Here is a 24700-nt window from a genome sequence, read left to right on the forward strand (position 1 = left end):
AGGACATGGCTCCCTATATGTTAGTTGTCCCCAGGAGAGGCCACCTAAATTTAAATGATGTTATGAGTTGTCACAGCTAAGACTCAAGCTCTGCCCAGGACAGAATCACATCAGCCCGTCCACCTGCAGCCAACCAGGTAAACGAGGCATGTCACTCTACTCTCAGCATCGTTACCCGCCCATGGACACATGTGGCTCTGTGCTTCTCTTTGAAGGGCTTCCCAAGCAAATTAACCCATGGTGGGACTGCAACCTACACGTGGAAGCAAAAAAGCCAACCAAAATAAAACTTTAAGTCAGTAAACTAACAGTGCTTTACTAATCATGCAAAAAGTAAGGATAGAAAATATAGAATAGAAGGTGTGGTACATTACCCAAAAGCCCTGCTAAAGACCGCATGTCCTTCTCCATCAGCATGTAAATCTCTTCCTCTGAGAAGCGGCCAATGCCGTGGCCGTGCATCTCGCGTTTCACAATTCCTTTTGTTATGTGGCACACGATCCACCTCAGCAGGTTGCTGAAGGGACCACCACCACTAAGAGAGAGCATCTTCCGGGTCTCATTGAGATTGTCCACCCACTGGCAATAAGCTAATGTCCTGGAATTGCGTGGAAACAAGTTACTACTGTGCATTAAATACATATCAGCTCCACAGGGTCAGTTTCCAATGAGTGGTGCAGAATTTAGCACACTCTAGAGGAACTGAATCATTGCAGCTTTTATACAAAAGCAGTCTGCATGGCAGATATTACAACAGGCTATGGTCCATGCCTAGACTTAAGGCCTGTGAGAGACACAGTAACAAATCCAGATAACCATGCCATGCTACAATTCCAACAAACCTCTCCTGGCTCCCGCCCTCAGACCCTCCCCTTCTCCCACCGCCCAAGGCCATGCTTCTGCGTTCTCTTAGGCAACCCACAGAAAACAAGTAGAAAGGCTTTCAGATAGAATAGTAGGTACATAAAGGGGCATTGGAGAAGAGGTGGCAGTGCCCAGGATGCTGACTTCATTCTCTTTCTTAACCAAAGCAATGGTTATACAGGTATATGTTCTGTGTTCATTAATTAAGCTGCATATTTTTGTTTTGTACAGTTTGTGTATGCATTTTATGTTTCATGACATAAAAGCATTTTTGTAAAAAAAAAAAAATCCTTTTGCCTTTATGGCAAAGTTAGGGAGTAGGTATACCTGTCCATGTTTATTATAAACTATATAATGACTCGCTCTCCGGAGAGTCAGCTCTCTGCTTCTGCCTGTTCTCCAGGACTTCAAAGTGAATACAAATACCAAAGGAACTTGGTAGAATCATTTTCCCCATCTGGGTGGTGCTTGTGGCAAACTCACCCACCCAGATGTTCCCATGTAATACGTATGGACAGTTGAGCAGCTATTTATTGTTCATGTGTTACACTGTCAGCAATACCCAGGCCTTTGCTGATTTTGTTCTCTGAACCTGTGCAACTGCAGGAATACTTTTTTTATGGTTGATATTGCTGAGTTTTGGTAGACAGAAATTAAAAGGGTTTCCTACTGAAGGCTGAGAAAAATGTAGCAGGCGTACAGTCATAATATAGTTTTTCCTCATAATGAGCAACAAAAGATACCAGAGGCCCCCAAAAAGTGTATACAAGTGGACACTTTGGTCAACGTTGCTCAAGCAGTAGTTCACCGTAATCAGAAGTGTCTGGACGATGATGGCAACTTTGAGCAGCTCTTGTAGAAGTCAAATGTGACTTGTATTCATCTTTTGTTATCAGTATACATTGAGTATTACAATTTTAATAGTTTTCCTTTCTGAAAATATGCATATATTTTCTTGGCACCCTCTGTATATTAGTGGTTATCTCTTCTCCTCGTGTTGGTTGATATAGCGGTAATGGCCACTTCAAAAAAATTAGAAGAGTGAAAAATATTTTTAGAGTGAACACAAGGAATGACAGTAAATTGTATCTACTTTCCACCTCAAGGAAAAAAAACAAAAGCTGAGAAAGGACCCTGGAATTTTGATCGTTTTATATCGTTCTGTTTTTCTGAGTGTTCTTTCCTCTACAAACTGAAAATAAGAAAGAAAGAAAAAAATCAAACAAAAGATTTCTCTTAATTTTTTAAGCATTTCTGATTTTTACTGAAAAGTCCTACAACCAATATTAGCACACTCTCTGTACTGCAACCGTAACTCTTCTTTGTTACTTTTTTAAAGGAATGCCTACAAATCTTGTTAGAAAGCTTTGTGTACCTCTTTTTTATAAGTTTCTCAAAATAAAGTATTGAGGAGTCAAGAAGAGAATTTTGCTGAAAAGAGAGAAAATTACAATGGTGACTAATTAATGTGTAGAGTCAGAGTAGTCAGTGGAGTTTTTGATATAAAAGATCTCACACTTGTTCTAGTAAATTCTTTAAAAACATTCATACTAAACGCTTTTCTGTTTGCTCTTCCTTTTACACCTGCAATTAAGTAATTAAGGTGTCAACTTTTACATTCCATTAGAATAATTCAGCACTTTCATTCTAATTGTACTAGATCTAAATTCACAATAAAAGGGCTGTATATACCATCCTTGATTATTTTGGAAGCCAGTGATCTGAAAATAAAAGTAAATGATCCTAAATTAGACCAGGTAATAATAGCACCCAGGAAGCCTCTAAAGTTTTAAAAATGAGGAATATGGTGGCTCTAAACTGAGAGGTTGATGTGGGGGTCGGGGGAAGACGGGAATACATCCTTTGTAGGCAAATTACATCGGCTTTGTCATAAGCATGACTGATCTTGAAGGCCGAGCAGAAGCCAGGCAGAGCAGAGGGAGAAGACGCGTGCAGGAAGAGCCCCGGCTGGTTGATGCACTGGGAGGGCTTCGGCACACGTGGGTGAGGTTCAAGGTGCCTGAGGAAGCCTGTAAGAGTTTGAGGCTGGAAGGGTAGGCAAGGATCAGATCAGCATGGGTATGATAGAAAAAGAACTGAACTTTATTTTGAAAGCAAAGTTTAACCACTTGAAGGGTTTCAAGCAGACAAGAACCATAATCAGATTTGTAGCGACGTGAAGGAAGTGGAGAAACTGGCAGGGGGGGGCTGGCTAGAAGACCATGGCAAGACCAGGCAAGAAATGACGCACTGAACTAAGGGGATGGCGGAGGGGATGGTGAACAGGGAATGCATAGGAAAAACAGTGATATACGAGAAACAGAACAATAGACACACAGGATTAGGTATGAAAAGAAAGTAGGTGTTTTCTCCCAGGCTGATGGTTTAAATGCATGATAATACTGTTAAGCAATACCGGCAGTACCTGCAACATACAAGGTGGAACAAACTTCGCTGACGAAAGATCAGCCGACCTGTTGCATTTGCAGTTCCCGTGGAACCTGCCAACTGAGGACGTCCTGAAGAGATAGGTTTAGACTCAAGGTAGAGAATTTGCGGGCAGAGGCACCAGTGACAGTTTTAAAGCTGTGAGAGGAGATGAGATCGTCTAAGGAAGTTTCCAGGGTAAGGAGTGATGCTGGGGAAATGACAGGTCAAGGGAAGATTAGAAGACGCGATGGCCAGGCTGTAAGGGCCAGCTTGGAAAGAAGGAGGGACACCACTTTCTCTGAGATAGAGAGAAGAAGGGTGTTGCAAGAGGTGAGGGGCTGCAAAGAGGTGCAGAGGTCCTGCCTCATGACTTCAGTTTCGTCTGTAGAGCAGGAAATGCGGGCATGTGCCAAAGATGAGGGTACCACAGTGGGGAGTTTTAGAAGACTAGTGGAGGAGTGGCAGGTGGAGATGGAAGAAGCCGCTGTTGGGGCCACACAGCTGAGCAAGGAGGAGCCCCCATCAGTGCAACACTGTAAGGCTCTCTACCTGCATTAACAGGCTGAATGCAGGCACAGAAGAAGGAACACTGCGTTGATTCAGAATTTTGCAGCTAGATAACCTTAGAAACTGACTGTCCCACTCTTAATTTCTTTCCTCGCTTTCATTCCCCAGGCGCAATAGTGTAGAAGCAAATGAGGGCCAGGCAGGCTCTTTCAGGGTCAAGGCCCACGAAGTGTACATGAACTTTAAATACCAAAGAAAATGGGTCCTTCATGGATTCCTATATCAATTAGTACAACTCAGACATCATTGACATATGCTTCCGTATCATTACAACCATGCATCTACCTCCTGCTGCAACCAGACTCCTGAAAACTCTGTCCACGTGGTGGGGTTCTCACCCATACCACTCCCCTGGAACCACTGTTATCCAAGTCCACAATTCCTCCTCGTTCCAAAATCCAAATCAACCTTGTTTCCATATTTATCTTTCTTGAACTCTCTAGAGCATCTAACACTAATGGCGTCTTTCTTAGAATTCTCCCTCAACTTACGTCTCCACTGCTTTTCCTTTCCTCTCTTCCATGTCCCCAAGATTTTCAGCTTCATTCCTTCTATCTTCTTACACCTCATTCATGGGGTGATCCATTTCCCACCCATGATTTCACTGACGACCCCCCAACTCCACATCCAGCCCAAACCTCTGTCCTCAGATCCACGGATCCTTGTGGGAGACCCTCGGGAGCTGCAAACCAACACTCCCCAAATTGGACTCATCATCTTCCTTCCCTCCAACTGTGCTTCTCCTCACCCAAGCCAGAAAGAAGCCCAGGAGTTATTCCTCAGTGTTCCCCGTTCTTCACTCCTGATAGACAGTCACCCTGAGAATTTGCCCTTGTCTTCGCCTCAGTTAACACTGTAGATCAGCCCTTCATCATAGCTCATTTCTGAGGACAGTGGCCTCCTAGCAGGTCTCCTGCCATCCCCTCAAGGCCCTCCAGAATCCATTTGCCCCAAGGCAGCCACAAAGAACTCCCTGAAACACAAATCGAATCTATCATATCATGCTGCTTCTCAGAGTCATTCACTAGCTCCCACAGCTCTTCACGGGGAACACCAGCCCGCTCCCCAGTCCAATGCACCCCCTGCATTGCCTCCACGCATCAGCACACAGAATTACATGTGCCTCCCAAACGCCTCCTCGGTGCCTCTGAACTTCCAGATGCTGCTCCCTCTGCCTGGATATCCTAATCTTCCCTTCCACCCAGCCCCTCTGGCTGCCACTCTGATTGTCCCTAGACTCTGTTGTGACAACATCTCCTCTGGGAAGCCTTCCCCTCTTCTCTCCAGAAGGTGCTGGCAGCCTCTCCTTGTTTCTTCAAACTCTCCCCCCCAGGACTAACCATTACAAAGGCTCGATGTCGCCCTCCAGCCTGTGAGCCACCTAAGGACAGAGAAAGCGTCTCATCACCTTGCTTTTCCCCCATCCAGCATGGTACCTGGCCACTAGTAGTCATTGACTAAGTTTGCTGAAAGAATGAATTATTGATTGAATGAACAAAGGCTTCACTTCTGAGCCAGCCACTACTAAGCAGTGTTTCTAAGGGATGACAATATTTAAAGAGAAAAATGGAAAGAGTGGCAGTGCCTAGGGAGAACGAAGAAGGGCTGCCACCCATCGCTCTCTTGAGATCTGTGCCACTCTCCACAGGGAAGAGGCCCACTGCACAAGGAGTCATGAATTCTTTACTGCAGAAGCTGGGAGCAGGGGGGAAGGGGAGACAATTTGGAAAGCATACTAGGCTAAGCAATTAAAATAGTTTATCATTCTGAGAGCCTCTTTCAAAGTTGATACTCATAGGGTCAGAGTTTTGCTTGTTTGTTTTTAACAATGATTATCTTAGAACAGAAGAATAAACCCTGCTTGAAAATTTTCAAAGGAGATCAAGAAGACAGGAAGAAAAAGCCGACCCTGAGTGTTTTAATGAAGATATCTCTTATTAGAACCTAACGTGAGACCTGGTCCACAGCAGAAACCAATACCCACGTGTGGGAACCTGCAAACCACCGTTTGATGAGTGAAGACTTGCATAGGCCTTCCGGTCATCAGGACACCTTTCTCCATGTTGTGCTACATCCTTGCCATATGTGGCTTGTAATCTAAATGCTCAAGGGTGCAGGAGTATATGACAAATGTCTGTAATTTTCACTACGTTTCACAGGCATTATCTTAGCTCCTCCAAACAGGAGTCATCACTACATCTAAAACTGGGAGGGGAGAATCAGAGAACATAGCAATCGAGTTGCAATCAGGGAGAGACAGTCTCTTGGCTTTTAGAGAAGATCGTGGGTAAGTCGTTTCCTTAAATCTTCCCACCTCCCTATTCACTGAAACTGCACCAAAAACCAAACTCAATTAAAATTTAAAAACCATGGTCAACCTAGAAGCGAATTTGAGTTCCCTGTTCTAATGCCTATATTTTTATGGGTGAAATGTTATGACTTCGATAGTTTGACAACCGTGCTCCACACACTTTCTTATGGGGTTCGGAGACTCTTAAGACACTCACTGGTGTCCACATGGGGCAGTATGTCACACAGAAGCAGCTGTGGTGTCTGTTACCAAAAATCAATTTCATTCCAGTAATTTGACCCTGTGTCTCTCAGATTTCCCTTTATACAGACTTCCTTGCACTGGATCTCATTTAAGCATTCAGTGGAACAAAGGGGATAAAAATCTGTCTTCTTCATCTTCCACAATAGCTTTATGAAGCAAGTGGGACATAATTGTATGGCTTTCAAGTACAAGAAAATAGCTGGTTGTGTTTATTTGAACAGACGTAAAACAGAGCTTCAGAATAATGTTATGTTATGTAATAATGATAGCTTTCCATTGTCTTTGCTTTTCAGAAAATCATACCTGAAGTGAAGTATTTTTAAAGTTTCGGACTGAAATAAACATATCTAAAAACTCCAGATAAATGAATCAGTTGAGTCAAACAATCGATTCTACTTCTGTAACTGCAGACACAACCTTGGAGCTTATGGATTGTCAGAATTTAACAAGCTTTCATGGAAAGCTCCTACTTAAAATATTTTCCTGCATATTGTGGTCAGTTCCCTATGCTGGCCCCAGTTTCCAGGGGTGTTTTGCCTCTGAAACTAGAAAAGGGGAAGAAAGAGAGGAGCTTGAGGGAAGAGTCCACAGATTCTCTGCCTCAGGGATTTTCTTACCATGAGGGGATCAGGTCTTTTCTCCATTGGGATTTAGAGCTTTCGAGAAAGACTGTTTCAGCATCTCCTCAAAGCAAGAAGTTGCCTAAGGTTTGGAAACCTTATGAAACAAAGAAACGTCAGATTTTCTTCCTCCTACTATCGTGTTTCCCCGAAAAAAAGACCTAGCCAGACCATCAGCAATAATGCGTCTTTCGGAGCAAAAATTAATATAAGACCAAGTCTTAACATAATATAAGACCTGGTCTTATATAATATAATACAAAAATAAGACCTGGTCTCATTTTAATATAAGACCTGGTCTTATATACCATATACTTATAGTATACTTATATACTATAAGACCGGGTCTTATATAATATAATACAATATAAGACTGGGTCTTATATTAATTTTTGCTATAAAAGACGCATTAGAGCTGATTGTCGGGCTAGGTCTTATTTTCGGGGAAACACGGTAGGGACTTAAGGGAATTGGACGAATTAGAAACTTTTTTTTGAAAGTACACTGTATATTTGCATAGCAATCAAGAACTAACCTCCCACCTTCAAATTTACTCTTGAGGAGTGACAAATGAGAAATAATAGCTAACCTAAAAAAGTATATTCCTAATTAAAAAGAGAGAATGTAGTATGTAGTATGTATGATCCAAACAACTCCCCAAGCAATTGGGGGTTTGTGGTCTGTAAAAGTAAGTTTCTTCCCTACCAGGGTACCACCTCCCAACTCTCTCCCATCCCTCCCACAACCACCCTTCGTTTCCCCACCATGCCCTGCCCCCCAGCAAGTATTGGGGCCCATGTAGAGAAACAAAGAGCAAAAGATGAACTTCTACCAGGAAGTAAACAGAGATAAAACGTTGCACACACCAAGAACAAGAAGCAGTGACAGGTAGACTTGAGAATCTTGCTGTATCAAAATCTTTCTAAACGAAATATAAATTTTATGAACCACTGCAGAAATCAAAGAATTGTAACAGAAGTACCAACTAAAAAGTAAATTTTCCAGCTTCTTTTCAGGCAGCTGACAAAGAGCTAGCACCCACATTAATGGGTTCATCAATCAAATGAGGTAGCACTTTGGAAGGCTGCCCCAAGGGAGGCACTGAGGGGCAGGGTGGTGACCCTGTGTTGGTTCTTCATTTCCCTCAATCACTGTAAACTGGGGACTGGAACCTGGTAAGCCTTTCTCTGATGCAAAGCACGTCACAGGCAGGCATGCATTTTGGTCTCCCCTGCAAACCCCTGCACTCTTCGAGATGGGAGGTCCAGCAGTTCCCCACACGTACGACTGTGAGGGAAAGACCTAGGCTGATTCCAGGAACACTGTGTCTGTGATTACTCCCACAGATCTGCACCCCTGCCTCCACTCTCTGCCTGCTTCCCTCCTGTCTCCCACACCTTCACCTCTATAGTGGAAGGGGGAAGAGAAGTGGTGCTTCAGATCAGCCCTGGAATAAACTGGGCAAGAACTGAAAGTAGCAAGAGGAAAAGAAAAATAGAGGGTCACTTAAAATCCAAGAGAGAGAACAGCAAGCTTTCCATTTCGAAAGAGAACTGAATGGATGAAATAGGAAAGTGATGGGGAAGAACCTTCTACACCTGAGCCCACACTGAGGACGTATCTCTCAGGGGGGTAGGTACAAGCTACTGGGTGAGCTTCTGACCCAGGAGTAACAATTAGTGCCAAAAGGAAGTGGGCTTCACAATTCTTAATTAAACCATTGAAAAAAGATAAAGTTTGCAGAAATCAGAGAGAAAATTTCTTTCATCTACTGAGGTATATAGAAAGGTACTACAACTCCAGGAAATGGATGAAAGACAAAGGAAAAATAAAACCACATGACAATGAGTTGTAAGCAAAAAGAACCATGTCTGTTTAACTCACAGTGTCACAGCCAGCACACGGCTACGTGCAGAACAAAATGGGGCCAACTCCTCAACACAGTGTGTTTGGTGCTTCAGATTCGGGGAATACAAGCTAGGCGTCCAGCAATCAGGGCAAAGACACTCAGAAAGCAGCATATGCTTTACTTTCGGAACATAGAGTCACTCTCGTCAGCTAAGGAAAACTGACAACAGTCTCACAAAGCTTGCGTAACTTATTTCACCTGAGATTCCTGACTTAGCTTTCTGTTCGCTCCTCTGGGTATCTGATGTAATGTTACTTTAATTCAGCAGTTTGTATTGGTAAAGAGCCCAGTCTATCCAAATAGCTCCCTCACCTTAGTGAGTTCCAGCCTAGATGAGGGGTCAGACAACGACACAGCCCTCGAGCTAAGAAATTTTTACATTTTTAAATGGTTGAGAAGAATAACAAAACATTGCATATTAAATTAAATTAAAATTTCAGTGTTTTTTTTGAAACACAGTCATGCTTATTCATCTGCATATTCTCTAAGGGCCTCTTTTGCACCACAACAGCAGGGCACACGGTTTACCCTTGAACAACATGGGGTCGAACTGGGTGGGTTCACTTACACGCACACTTTTTTTCAATAAATATGTTCATTACTATAAGTGTATTTTCTCTTACTATTTTCTTAATATACTGGGGGGGGGGGGTGCCAAAAAATGTATACCAGAGGACACTTTGGTCAACGTTGCTCAAGCAATAGTTCACCATAATCAGAAGTGTCTGGATGCTGATGGTAACCACTTTGAGCACCTCTTGTAACTGCAGAAGTCAAATATGACTTGTATTCATCTTTTGCTATCAGTATATATTAAGCATTACAATTCAATAGCTTTTTCCTTTCTTAAAATGTGTATACATTTTTCGGCACCCTCTGTATTTCTTTTCTCTACCTTACTTTATTGTAAGAATGCAGTATATAATACATATAATATATAAAATATGTCAGTTGACTGTTAATGTTATCCGTAAAGCTTCTGGTCAACAGTAGGCTTATTACTCATTAAGTTTTAGGGGAATCAAAAGTTATATGTGGATTTTCAACTGTGCAGGGATTGGTGTTCCTAACCCCCACATTTTTCAAGGATCAACTGTAGTTACCACAGAGACATGTGGCACATAATGTCTAAAATATGTACTAGCTGCGCCTCTACAGAAAATGTCAACCCTGCTCTAGCTACCTAGAAACTTAACAGTCATAACTTTGATCCTTAAGTCAGTCAGAATGCTGAACAATTTTGAAAAGTTTTCTTTTCAAATGAAAAGGTTTGGGGAGTATCTGAAAGGTGACCCAGAACTTGGCTTACTCCAAAGGATGGGGACAGGCCTGGGCATACTCGCCCAGCACCCCGGGGGACTCACCAGTAGAAGTGCTCCTCCACCATCTTTGTCACCGCCCTGGAGATGGCTCTTTCATGAGGGCCAAGGTGTTTGTTTAAATTCACTCCAAGTTTCTCTTCCAGAAAGTCAATTATGAATTCTGTGCCAGAAACTTTTTCATGATTATATTCAATCCAAGGCATTTTCCCTTGAGCAGAAAGTTTTCCACCAAAATAGTTCTAAGCAGAATAAATTTTAAAAAGATAAAAACAATGTTTTATTTAACTTTCATTGGATGATTAACAGAAACAAACATTCCAACCATATATTTGATAGTGACTCTACTACTCAAGTGAATGTACTTAGCACATAAACTCTTTAAAAGAATAAAAGGTTACTCTTAGAAAAAGATGTGCCTCACATGACAATATTACTTTACTCCATTCGATTTTATCACGGGCTTTGGCTTATTGCTAAAAAAGAAAGAAGGCGGCCGGTTGGCTCAGTTGGTTAGTGAGCAGTGCTCATAACACCCAGGTTGCCGGTTCGATTCCCACATGGGCCAGTAAGCTGTGCCCTCCACAACTAGATTGAAAACAACGACTCCACAACTAGATTGAAAAAAAAAAACAACCACTTGACTTGGAGCTGATGGATCCTGAAAAAACACACTGTTCCTCAATATTCCCCAATTTAAAAAGAGAGAGAGAGAGAGTCGCAAAAGAAAAGAAAGCATAAATCCATGCAAAGACTTGTACACAAATGTTCAGAGAAGCTCTATTTGCAATTGTCAAAAACGGGGAAAAAGCAAATGCACATCAAGAGGTAAATGACTAAGTAAATCCTGGCACAACCTTAGAATGAAATATATTCAGCAATTAAAAAGGAATGGAACTACTGATACAATAACATGGATGAATTTCAAGATAATGTTGCTGGGGCCGGCCCGATGGCTCAGGTGGTTAGAGCTCCATGCTCCTAACTCCGAAGGCTGCCAGTTCAATTCCCACATGGGCCAGTGGGCTCTCAACCACAAGGTTGCCAGTTCAATTCCTCGAGTCCTGCAAGGGATGGTGGGCTGCGCCCCCTGCAACTAAGATTGAACACAGCACCTTGAGCTGAGCTGAGCTGCCGCTGAGCTCCTGGATGGCTCAGTTGGTTGGAGTGCATCCTCTCAACCACAACGTTGCCGGTTCAACTCCCGCAAGAGATGGTGGGCTGCGCCCCCTGCAACTAGAAACGGCAACTGGACCTGGAGCTGAGCGCATAAGACTGAAAGGACAACAACTTGAAGCTGAAGGGCACCCTCCACAACTAAGATTGAAACGACAACAACTTGACTTGGAAAACAGGCCTGGCCTGGAAGTACACACTGTTCCCCAATAAAAGTCCTGTTCCCCTTCCCCAATAAAAATCTAAAAAAAAAAAAAGATAATGTTGCTAAGCAAAATAAGCCTGACAAAAAGAGTACTTACTGTAGGATTCCATTTATGTGAAACTCTAGAAAATACAAATTAATCTACCATGTTTCCCCAAAAATAAGACCTAGCCAGACCATCAGCTCTAATGTATCTTTTGGAGCAAAAATTAATAGAAGACCCGGTATCATATCATATTATATTATATTATATTATATTATATTATATTATATTATGTTATATTATATTATTAGTATATTATATTATATAGACCCGGTCTTATATTATAGTAAAATAAAACTGGTATATTAATTTTTGCTCCAAAAGACACATTAGAACCGATGGTCCGGCTAGGTCTTATGTTCGGGGAAATAGGGTATATGACAGAAAGCCAATCAGTGTTTGCTAGGGAGGATGGGGGACAGGAAGTGACAGGATGGAAGGATTACAAAGAGGCACAAGGATACTTGGTGGGTAATGAAAACATTACTATCTTGATGGTGGTGGTGTTTTCGTATAAATTTACATATGTCAAAATGTATCAAAGTATACAATTTAAATATGTGCAGTTTATAGTATGCCTATTATATCTCAATAAAGCTGTATTTTCTTTTTTAAAAATAGCATTAAATTTTAAATACATCAGTCTCTACATCTTTTACATCTTTAAACTGTTTCTCTAACCTAGGGGGTCAGCAAATTTTTCTGTAAAGGGCCAGATAGGAAATTTTGGACAGGTCATATGGTCTGTGTCACAATTCAACTTTGCAGTTGTAGCATGAAAGCAACCACAGCAATACATAAATGAATAAGAATGGCAATAAAAAGTTGTTTATGGACACTGACAGGTTAATGTAATAGAATACAAAACATTATTTTTCTTTTGACTTTTTTCAACTACGGTATTTAAAAATGTGAAAATCCTTCTCAGCTCACAGGCCTGGCCCGCCCACCCGGAGCCTGCCACCTCTGTATTAGGGGCATCCATTTACCCTCATCACCTCCTAGAGAAACAAAAGTAAACTCAAGTAACCATTTGTATCAAGCCTTGCACAAGAGGATACCTCCTTGCAAAGGTGCGTGATGACAGATAGGCATGGGAAGGCCCGCTTCTAGGAGACCCCTGGTCAAATCTTTTAGACTGGAAGCCAAAATTTGCCAAGACTTGAAAAACACTCTGTTTGGGGTGTTTTTATGTGAGAAATCATTAGGGATAACAAAAGTGACTATTGCTTTCATTGTTCTTACCTATATCACACCAAGATTTGTGTGTGCCTTTCCCCAAAACCAACCACATGTGATAAAAAACATAGAATGTTGCAAAATTTCTAAATCAAGTCTCTCTGTGTCTATGAATTATGCTTGCCTGTTGTGTGGTATGTAGGACCACCGAATTCGGCCTCCAAGATAACAGGGTTAAGGCTAGTAGAGATCATGGCCCTTAAAAGCAGGTGTCCATTTGTGCCCACAAGGACGGGGCTTGGACTATGCTTGAGGGTCCCAGGCTTCTCAGACCTTTGAGGAAATACTACCTCTTTGGAAAGCTGCAAAGTAGAGTAGGTCCCAGCTAAATGTTGCTTCCTGCTGTCTTTGGCAGAGAATAATGGGGACTTTGGTCTCTGTCTTTTGGTGTCTTGATACTTTATCTCATTGCTTACCGAAAGAAATTCATTCTGAGCCCAGCCTGGACAAGGGAGTTATTGGGGCTGCTGTCAGCCATATCGCTTTTGTGCAATTTGGAAAACAGAACTTCCTCAGGGTGGACACAGTCCAGGCCAGGGGTCACAGCTTGGCAAGCACTCCTTGCCCCCACTCCTGGGCCACGCACTGTTGTGCAGTGAAGAACCTACACAACCATATATGGCGGCCCTGGACATTATCCTTGATGTTAACCAGGAGAAATATCATGTATCTCTAAAAGGTGCTAGTACATCTGACATTCTTGTAATTTGTACATTAAAGATGTAAATTTGCCATATAGCAGTAGTTTCAGTTTTCTCTTGATACCACCCATATCCTCCAAACATATCCCCTTCTGGACTCCTGTCATTCACAAGTACAATCCATCCTCCACACTGCCATCAGAGGGAACTGTTTGCAATGCAAATGAGTCATAAGACCTCTGCTGCTCAAAATTATCCAACAGCTTTCACAGATCACATCTAACCCCCTTCACATAGCAAGTGTAGGCCCACACCACCTCGCCACGGCCCCCCGGCCCAGCCCCCTTGTTCTCAGTCCCTCTGGCCTCCTCAATTCCAAACTACCGTCACCCAGCCAACAAATTCCTTGCCACCTGTCTGACTTTGCACACTCTATACTTTTTACAAGAATCCTTTTCCCTATTCTCTGCAGTCTCATCCATCCCAAAAATTTAGTTCAAATTTCACCTTGTTAGTGTGAATTATTTCCCCAAAGTGCAACCATTGTCTACTTTTCCCCCATGCTTCCATTGTACAGTGTATATTTCTATTTAACCATCTGCCTTTCCTTCTAGACTACCCTCTCCTTGGGTATTCAGTACATTTTTATCTAGACCACTTTTTAAAGTTGGAATAATAGAAATGAATGATCAATGCCTATGGAAATGGAAGTTCTAGTGTTTTCATCATCAAAAATTTCATTTTGCTTAAAAGGTAAAAAAAAAAAACCAAAAAACAGGAGACAACATTTTAGAGGCACTGATTATGTCTGATTAAAAGTTAGATAAATTGGGCCAGCCCGGTGGCTCAGGCGGTTAGAGCTCCGTGCTCCTAACTCCAAAGGCTGCCGGTTCGATTCCCACATGGGCCAGTGGGCTCTCAACCACAAGGTTGCCAGTTCAATTCCTCGAGTCCCACAAGGGATGGTGGGCTCTGCCCCCTGTAACTAAGATTGAACACAGCACCTTGAGCTGAGCTGCGCCCCGAATGGCTCAGTTAGTTGGAGCGCGGGCTCTCAACCACAAGGTTGCCAGTTTGACTCCCACAAGGGATGGTGGGCTGCGCCCTCTGCAACTAGCAACGGCAACTGGACCTGGAGCTGAGCTGCGCCCTCCACAAATAAGACTGAAAAGACAACAACTTGAAGCTGAACGGCACCCTCCACAACTAAGATTGAAAGGACAACAACTTGACTTGGAAAAAAGTCCTGGAAGGTACACACTGTTCCCCAATAAAGTCTTGTTCCCCTTCCCCAATAAAATCTTTAAAAAGAAAAAAAAGTTAGATAAATTGAAAAAATATTTTAAAAAGGAAACACAAAAATGTCAAGTCATTGGCAAGATTGTGGGTGAGATGCAGGTGCTCTTTTCCATGTGACTCAATTTTTCTGAATGTGGTTATGTTACTTATAAAATAAAAAATATATTTTAAAAGTAATACCTACATTTATATAGGTATATATTTACATTATTGTATATAATAATTTCCTTAACTTTTTTAAAAGTATTAAAGAAATCCTGGTCTAGTTTTATTTAAGCAATTGTAGTCTGACTGGCCCACTGAGGATAATTTCTAAAAGTAATTTTGAGAAGAAAGATGAAGGCGTAAATCCTCTATATTTTTTCTGAGCTGATGTTTCCCCATGCAAGTGTGTCCCAGGTGAGATTAACACATCTACATGTACGCGACATTCTCAGCACATCAGTGAACTCCATGGGCTCTGGGTTGCAAAATCTGGCTCCATCATTTATTCCATGTGGCTTTGGACCTCCCTGGTTCTCCCTCATCCTCCCTGGGCTCAATTTCCTCATCTCCAGACTGGGGATAATGTCACAACAGTTGCTAGAATCAAATCAGAAAATGCCACGAAGTGTTTGCCAAAGTGCCTTCATCAGAAGTATGAACATCATCATCCCCATTTTGAGATGGAGAATTTAAGACCTTAAAGGAAATCCCAGAGTCACAGGACCCTGATTTGTTTCACAGCCATGATGCCCCCAACTCTTCAATTAAATTTATATCCATTCCATTGTCTGTACCCTACAGCCATCTTGAAAGGTCACCCACTGACTAAATTTGAGGTAATTTGAGCAACTTTTGTGGATTATAACACACTGAAAAAAATCCATGCATCTACTACACTGTTTCCCCAAAAATAAGACCTAGCCGGACAATCAGCTCTAATGCGTCTTTTGGAGCAAAAATTAATATAAGACCTAGTCTTATATTATAGTAAAGTAAGACTGGATTTTATATTAATTTTTGCTCCAAATGACGCATTAGAGCTGATTGTCCGGCTAGGTCTTATTTTTGGGGAAACACGGTAGGCTTATAGAAAAATGTCCTTATTCTTTGGAGATGCACACTGAAGTAGCAGAGTCAAGTGTCATGATTTCTGCTGCCTACTTTCAAACGGCTCATCCAAAATAAAAAAAAAAAAGTGTCCCTAAAGGTACATATAAAGAGAAATAAAGCAAAGAAGGCAACACATTAACAATTGGTTAATACAAATGAAGGGCCTACGGGTGTTCCGCATACCATTCTTTCAACTTGTCTGTAGCTTAGAAAATTTTCAAAAAGATGGGGAAAAAAGATAAGACCAGCAAATAAATAGAACATGAAAAGTTAGGACTGTGAGCCAAAGCAGAGAGTTCCAAAGGAGCCACTGTCTTTCTTTTTTCCTTTCTCTTATTTAAAAAAAAAATTTACTGTGTGAAATATTAGTGCAAATACTGGTGCAAAAGTAACTGCTGTTTTTGCAATTATTTTCAACCTTTTAAACCACAATTACTTTTGCACCAACCTAATACATGCTTCTTATACAACCAGTTACGTCACATGAGGTAGGTGTCTTAATGTATGTCTAGAGAAATGTAAGGAAGGATGACAGCAATCACTAGGTAGAAGCATGTCAGGTGATTTTCATTTTCCACTTACACGTTTTATGTTGTTTGAAATTTCTTAAAAGACTGTATGTCACCTACATGTAAGCAGAAAAAACAGAAAAGCTAGTTGCATTTTTTAAAAAATTAACCATATCTGTGGGATCTCCCTACATTTTTTGGAACTTCCTATGAATCTATAATTATTACAAAATGAAAAGTTTTAAAAATTAACCTACCGATATTTATATCCTGGTTTTCAAAAAACAATAACTATGACCAATACATCAGGCTTTTTTTAAAAGTCCGTGAGTGCCTTCTAATGGTCATAAAATATTTATTCCAGTCTCACTTAGGTTATTAAATAAAAAAAGCTTCAAATATAAAGCTGTGCTCTTAGGAACATGACAGTTTAATCTTTTTTTTAAAAGGCACAGGGCAAAGAAGGGGTAGAGGATGCGGTTCCCTGGGGACTTGACAAAACCTCTCTATTGATCGTGGAGAAATGGGCCCCCCCAGCACTTCCCGGGCACCACTTGCATCAACACAAACCATCCCTGAGGGCACAGGGCTCCAGGCACCCAGGCAGGCACACAGCATCCCTTTCTAAATCTCAGAACCACTTTCCTTTTACCTAAGATCTCTGCCCCGTGCTGAACACCCCCTCCATTTATTTTCCATAGAGACCTCACAGAAGAAAAACTACTCCTATACCATGCCTTTTATAAAAAATATACTTAACAAGAAATAATCACTTTGGAAGGGGGTAAGCATTCCCCTCCTCAAAGGCCTCTCTAATAGCTTCAGGCTTCACAGCGAGGTGTGTTCTGATGCTTCAGTTATACTAAATACAAGTAGTGGCTCTAAAACAAGAACAAAGGTAGGTCCAGAGGCTGCTGGTGAAGGTGGGGCAGCGACAATCAGTGCTTGATGGCCAGAAGGCAGGGAAGGGAAGGGAAAGAAAGGGAAAGGAAAGGAAGGGAAGGGAAGGGAAGGGAAGGGAAGGGAAGGGAAGGGAAGGGAAGGGAAGGGAAGGGAAGGGAAGGGAAGGGAAGGGAAAGGAAGAGCAGAACCGCCTGGAAGCTGCTGCAGCCGCTGCAGACAGGAGGCTTACTTCATCAGTAGTCGGGGGCACACAGGATCTTGGATAGCAGACAGAGGTTGCACAGCACAAAACTCAGGTTTTGGACTCTAACTGCCCCAAAGCTGTCATGGACAAATGAGGCAATCTGGTCAAGAGTGACAATGGAATAGACACGTAGCTGCAGGCGAGCAACCTCTTCCTTCCATTTGCGGCCCTCGGTGACTGGCACACATCTCCAAGTGCCCACCGCCAACACCAAGCTGAGCAATGATTTTACAAACCTGGTCCAATACATTTAGACGATCCAAGCCTTATCTGTTTTTACTGCTATTTTCTTCTTCATCACTGGCTTAGGAAGTCCTGAATAATGTTCTCCCTTTTTCTCTCCAGACTCACCTTGATCCTAGTTCCTAGTCATGAAGACCCCATGCCCTCCCAGGTCTCCCCCCCCAAGGTCCAGATGCAGTGCCACTCCACCATATTCTCAGAGGACCTCCATAATAACACCTACCCAGCTGAGAACATGTCATTGATCTTTTCCCAGCGCTGCCTTAAGAGGATCACTGCTGACCCCATCCCCTCTTTTGTAGAAGAACTGGCTCAGAAAGCACAGACCATGGGGAGTCAGGAATTGGAGGGGTAATATTATTATCAGGGCAGCCAAAAGCTTGCCTGGGTGAGGAAGCTTCCCCCTGCCACCTCCCTGCTGGTCTGTCTCCAGCCAAAGACTATCTCCTCCCAATGCTGCTACTCTGTAAGAGCTTAAAGGTGAACCCCTGACTTGTGGGAGCCATTTGGAAGAGTGGCAGCAAACCTGGGGGATCACACTGGCTTGGGGATGCAAGGGGCTCAGCTTCTTCCCTTTCTCAGCTCTCTCAGAGGCATACTACCTGTGGCCTGAGTACAAATTCCCAGGCAGGGAAGCTAACATCCTTGGTGAAAGGAGATCTCAAACCAAAATAACTAGACACTTGAGGAATGCAACCTCTGTAAGAGAAGGGTAAAAGACTGGATATACACAACGTGAAGCAGAATTATTGGGACCAAAAAATTTTATTTAGCGTAATAAATATCCTCCAAGAGATAAAGGAAGAAATTAGTAATTCAAACCAAGGGGAAATATTAAGAAGAAAAATATAAAAGTTGAACTCAATCGATGAGAGAACTATCATAATGGATTCAAGAAGAGATCAGAGCAATGCAATGGGAGATCAGAGAGATGAACTCTCCCAGAAGGAGAGAAAAAGAATACAGGGATACATTCAGAGATGCAGAAAATAAAAGCAAAAGTTTTAGTGTCCAGAAAACAAGGAACAGGAAAGAAGACAAGGAAAACAAACAAATAAGAAAAGGAGATATGTGGAAAAAATTGATAATTCCCTCAGAATTAAAAAGAGATTAAAGACTTAAGATTAAAAGAGTTTATAAAGGACCAAACAAGACACATAAAGATCCCCCCCCACCAAGGCACATTCCAGTGAAATTTAAGAATCTTGAGATTAAACACAAATTCTTAAAGCTTCCTTTGAGAAACAGAATCAGATTAATATCAGAGTTTTCAAGAGCAACACTGATGCAAACAGACAATGGAGTAGTATTTTTAAATTTTTATATTAAAAAAGAAAATATAATTTTTAAATCACTGAAGGAAAAGAACTCTGAACATAGAATTGTCCAATATGAGGGCACAATAAAGATGTTTCAGGCATGCAAAGCCATCGAAGACTGGCCACTGAAAGGCTCATTCTGAAAATATTCACCAAGGAAGTACTCAGATAGGAAGATAAATAAATCCTGTAGGATAAGATATATGAGAAATTAGGCTAGTCAAATAACTTAATAAGGCTGGTTGTCTAAAAAAGGACCCCCCAAAAAAGTAATGTTTCCAAAATTTTAGAAGTAAAATATACAACAGCAACACAATTGGGATGAGGGTTAGGAAGAAAGAGACCCATGGTTCACGTGAATCTGCTAACATACTTGTATCATTAGAGGACAAATTCAGAATGTGCCACATTTAAGAAATGAATAGGGATAAATACACATAAATTTTGATCTTAAGAGCAACCACTATAACAACAAAAATGGAATTTGTTTTAAATGACAAGAAAAGGATTTTAACTATCCATTAGAAAGCAGGAAATGAGAAAAAAATGAAAAACAAAGTAATAGTAAAGAGAAAATGATAGAAATAAGTACTAATAAAATAATAATTATAAGTATAAATGGATTAAACTCACCAATTAAGAATTCTCAGATTGACTGTAAGTAATACATTGCCTACAAAAGACAAATACACAAAAAATAGAGAATGAGGATGGAGAAAGATATCTCAAGCAAACAGGAGCCAAAAAAAAAAGCTGGAGAATCAACCTCAATATCTGATAACATAGAATTCAAGGTTAAAAGAATCATAAGGGACAGAGATGGCTACTATATGCTAGAAAAGAAACTAATTGGTAAAAGATGTGATCTTTCATATTATATACACCTAACAATATAACCTCGACTATGTAAATATTCTTACATAAATAAGAACCACAGCATGACAAGAAAAAGAGAGAAATCAACAAGCACACTTGAATATTTTAACCCGCTCCTTTCAGAAACTGCTAGAACAGGCAGACAAAAAAATAAGCAGAGATACAGAAGGTCAAAACAATACACTAAACATGCTTGAGCAAGTAGATAGAGAGAGCTCCACAGCCAAGAGAATACGTAATTATTTTCAGCATTTATAAAAAGTAGCCACACACTAGGCTAAAGAGTCAGTAAATTCCAAGGAATTACTATCACAAAGACTACCCGCACTGACCATAAATTTTTTTTAAAATTTAAAAAGTCAAGTTTTAAAATGAAAATGCTTATGACTAGAACTTACATAAAAAAGAAAAACACAAGGGAATTTTTTTTAAATACATAGAACTGAATGACAATGAAAACACAACCTGTCAAATTTGTGAAGCACAGCTCAAGCATTCCTCAGAGAAAAATATACACCCTTAAATACAGTCCTCTGTTCACTCTCTGATGCTGAAATGAGCAAGTGTTTCCCTGATGAAAGTCACTCAAACAAAACATGGAGCACTGTGGAAAAACTCACAAAATCTACAGATACCTCACCAGTGGCCTTCTGGGTGTTCTGCCCCAGCAGGGCTCATGAGAGATGAAATACAAGCTATCAATCAATAGAAACCTAAAGGAAAAAACCATGTCAGACAATGGTACACCCACCTTATTAATAGCTGCCCATAGTCCTAGCCAAACGATAACCAGTATAAAGTATACTCTATGCCAGGAAAAAAATAACATGGCCCTGAACCCCACAAAAGTCCACATGCTTCTGATCCTTCATGAAACTGGATGTAAAAATCAACAGATCCTGGAGTCAAGTCTGCTCAGTATCTACTAAGGACTGGGCACTGCCACTTGCATACTCACCCCCTGCAGCACCAAGTGCCAGCCCTTCCCACCATGTGAGATGAAGTTCTGCTCTCTAACCAACATTGTTGTCGTCAGAATAAAAGACTTGCGCACAAGTACCTGATAGGGTAAGTCAGCCATCCTTAAATAAGTTTCCATTTTCAAACAGAAAGGAGATAAACTGGGAACACCATTGTTAGGTCTTGCAAACTGATGCAAAATAATGGCATCTTTGGAGTCAATCTCTTGCTGTTTCCTGTTAAAACCAAAACAGAAATAAAGGACAGTCCACGTGTTATACAATTAGTTCCTCAGAGATGCCTGTTGGGCTGTGGTTCCTCAATGAACAAGTAGATCTGTTTGTCACGGGGGCTCACCTCACCCAGAAGCATTCAGAGAGTGGAAGCTTGGTTGAAACACAAAAGAACCTTACAAACTCTGATATGATCATGACCCCAAGGGCCCAGACACCTAACTACATGTCATCCTCCTTCTGTATCTGTAGCCTATGGGCAGGAAGAGTGCTCTCTGGTACAGCTCCACCTCCTCCCCGGCTGGCTATGCTTACCTGCCAGGGACAACGTGGATGGATTAAAAAATGATATTCTGCGCTTACTGTGTCATTGCTCTGAGAGCCTCACAGGTATTTTCTCATTTAACCTTCACAATAACCTTATGAGGTAGGTACTATTGTTATCCAGGTTTTAAAGATAAGGAAACGGAGGCACAGAGGATTAACTTGCCCTAAGTCACATCAGGAGTAAAAGGCACAACCTGGACTGAACCAGGTAGTGAGAGCCTATGATCTTGACCACTGCATGGTACCATGAAACAGTCTAGTCATCCATAGGACCCTGGAATAACAGTGCAGATTTACTGTGCCATGACCCAAGCCTGCAGGGAATCTGAGACTCTGAGTATTCTGGTCCCTCTTCCAAACTACCCCTGCCCTCACCTGGCCTTTCGCCTCTGGTCCTGAGGAAACTAGCTTCTGGGCTCTCTAGCTCATCCTCTCTATTTCACAGGGTCCCCACTTTCACCACACAGCATATATCTTATTACCCCTTCTTCTGTCTCAGCCACATATCTACCTTTTCATTTGGCTATTTTTTTGGGGGCGGGGTGGGTGGGAGGAGGACTTCCCTGGCACAGGTTTTTCAATCGCCTCCATGAGGCAAAACAAATGCTGGATTCCAAGTCTGGATACGTGGGGTCAAGTCCAAGCCCTGCTTCCTACTGGCCATGTTACCCTAGATCTCTTCTCTTTCACACAGGCAGTGAGGACAGTACCTACTCTGCATCAATTATTATCCTGACAATTAAATAATATAATATCTAGAAGCACTTGGCGAGCTATCAAGCATTATGTAAGAGTAGACTTCATTCTCTCTCAAAGAGGTATGGTCTTATGCCCTTAAACCACAAAATCTTAATACTTCACAAAGCCCCACCACATGAACCTTCTGCAAATTTCCATGTTTCAGTCTACCCAACCACTTCCCACTCTTCCTTCTGGCCTTCCCTGAGCTTCTGGTTCCCTCACATCGTTCCCTCATGGACTTTTACACAAACTAGCAAAGACAAGCTTTTCGGATCATCATGACACAGATGCTCACTGCAGTATCTCCATTCAACGAAACAAACTCTTTTGGAGAAGTTTACCACCGGAATGCCCTTTCCGCTTAAGGAGTTAAGAAATGGCTCATTTTGAAAATACTGGTCAAAAGAATAAATATATTTGCTGCTTTCTGGAAATATTTACTATAAAACAAAGGTTTCCATTTAGATGAAATGTTTGGAAGGTCAGATGTTAAAATTAAGAAGCCATTTAGACTATGTTCCCGGAAAGTGCAAACTGTAGATTTGACAATTAACTGATTTTGTCCATTCAAATAATTCAAGCCACAGAGTGGTATTTTCATGTAAATTAGCCGAGCAAAAATTTAAGAACTGAAAGGATAGGAGAGAAATATAAAATTCCTTACGCCGCTTGATAAATTTAAAATCCCCATTGGAAGGGATATAAATTTTAATCGTTAACTTGGGCCATGTCATAAAAAGAATGGATGCTAACTATGTGATAAGCATATATGCCGATGGCTTTGTATACATAATGCATATTAAATTATTTCAGTAACACTCTAAGGTGGATATTGATATAGTTTAAATTTAGCATCTTATATTTTACACTAGACAAGAAAATTGAAGCTCAGAGAGGCAAATAACTTGCCCGAGGAATATCAATTTAAGATCAAGTTGTTAACTTCAGTTTCCAAGCTTTTAAGCACTTCAACTACACCAAAATGGACAAATTCTAAGTTAATTTTACTAACAGCCAGCTTGACTCAGACCACTCAAGCCTGGAACTTTCTGATGAAAGTCCATAATAATTAATTATGTCCGACTTTCATTGAATGCTCACTATGTGCCAAACTGTGTGCTAAGCATTTCATATGTATTATCTTATTTAACCAACTCTATGAGGAAGCCTACTATTATCATCCCCATTTTACAGATGAGAAAACCAAGTAACCAAGAAGCTTACTCTCAGATCCAAGGTCACGTGGTTAATTAAAGGCACAGTGAATTTGAACCCAATCTGTCCCTGGAGCCCTCCTTCCACACATCAGGCACTTCTCTCTATCTTGGGATCAGAGGAGTAGGTGACCTGTTTCCTGGACAGCTGTATTTTTAAAAGTATCCTTATAATGAAGGTTGTATAAGAGAACACCTGTAGAGCAGCAAGACTAGCCACTCCTCCCGTCGTGATGAGCTGTTAGTTTATGCAAATCAGATGACCCATGGGTTGCTCCAATTCCCCAAGTTTTCTAGGACAAAGTGCAAATGAGCTACCACTAACAAAGTTATTATTTAGTCAATCAGTTTACAAACAATATATTTCCCAATGTTGCACTGAATTTAAGATAGCTGTTAGGATATCTCCACTCCTAACAGTAGAGGGTTGGGACTATATCTGTTTAAAAATATTGTGGTGGAGAAAACATGGACAAAATCCAAAGTACCTACTTTGGTTATACTCATTAATGAAACTTCCTAAATAATTCTCACCTGTCAACTTTACTTTCCACTCTGGAAATGCAGCCATAATTAAGGTTAAATCAACGCAGCAGCAAATCCAAGTAGGATGGTGAAGACTTCACAATTGCCAGTGAATTCAGATAGTGTAGCCATTTCGAAGTGTATTGTCCATCCTGTATATTTTGGTTTTGTCTTTTGCCTAAACTACAGAGACAACTGAAACTGAGATTTCACCATAAGTGGAAGTGTCTATCATGTAACTTCTGAATCTCAGTCCTTGACCTTTCTCAGTCTTTCCCCCCATCCCTCTGTGCCCCTAGAAGCTGCCAAAAACTCAGGTCCCTGCCATAGGCGCGTTTTCCCTGAGCAATGCCCCAATTCTCTACACTTCTATTCCTCTCCCCCACCAAAACTTATTTCAGAATTGGTATTTTCGAGGAGGCAGTAGTAAAAAGTGCAGGCTCAGCCAACACACATTCTCAAATTTGAATCTGGATCCTACTACTCTTACTGTGTGATCTTGGGCAAGTTCCTTAACCTCCCTCGGCCACAATTTCCTTACCTATGAAGAGAGGATCAAGCATCTAACGTGAGTTGTAAGGGATAAAGGCAATCCTGCAAGTAAAGCATTTCAGAGCCCCTACTAAGGGCTCAAAAATGGGCAGT

The 24700-nt window shown here is 41.3% G+C and overlaps 1 protein-coding gene across 4 annotated transcripts in view; it reads right to left on the bottom strand.

Annotated features, from left to right (window-relative positions):
• The window catches only part of FAXC (failed axon connections homolog, metaxin like GST domain containing), a 67836-nt gene that overhangs the window by 40472 nt on the left and 2664 nt on the right, over positions 1-24700 (bottom strand). For 3 of the 4 annotated variants that reach the window (XM_033101335.1, XM_033101325.1, XM_033101317.1), the window contains 3 exons: positions 21116-21251; positions 10309-10505; positions 375-598 (listed from right to left, as the gene is read on the bottom strand). In XM_033101335.1, coding sequence (XP_032957226.1) covers positions 375-598; positions 10309-10505; positions 21116-21251 — 557 coding nt within the window. Of the gene's footprint in view, positions 1-374; positions 599-10308; positions 10506-21115; positions 21252-24064; positions 24086-24700 lie in introns of those variants that run through there. The other variant, XM_033101346.1, reaches the window with a different exon arrangement.

The sequence above is a fragment of the Rhinolophus ferrumequinum genome, chromosome 3, assembly GCF_004115265.2.
Source record: "Rhinolophus ferrumequinum isolate MPI-CBG mRhiFer1 chromosome 3, mRhiFer1_v1.p, whole genome shotgun sequence".
Lineage (NCBI taxonomy): Eukaryota > Metazoa > Chordata > Mammalia > Chiroptera > Rhinolophidae > Rhinolophus > Rhinolophus ferrumequinum.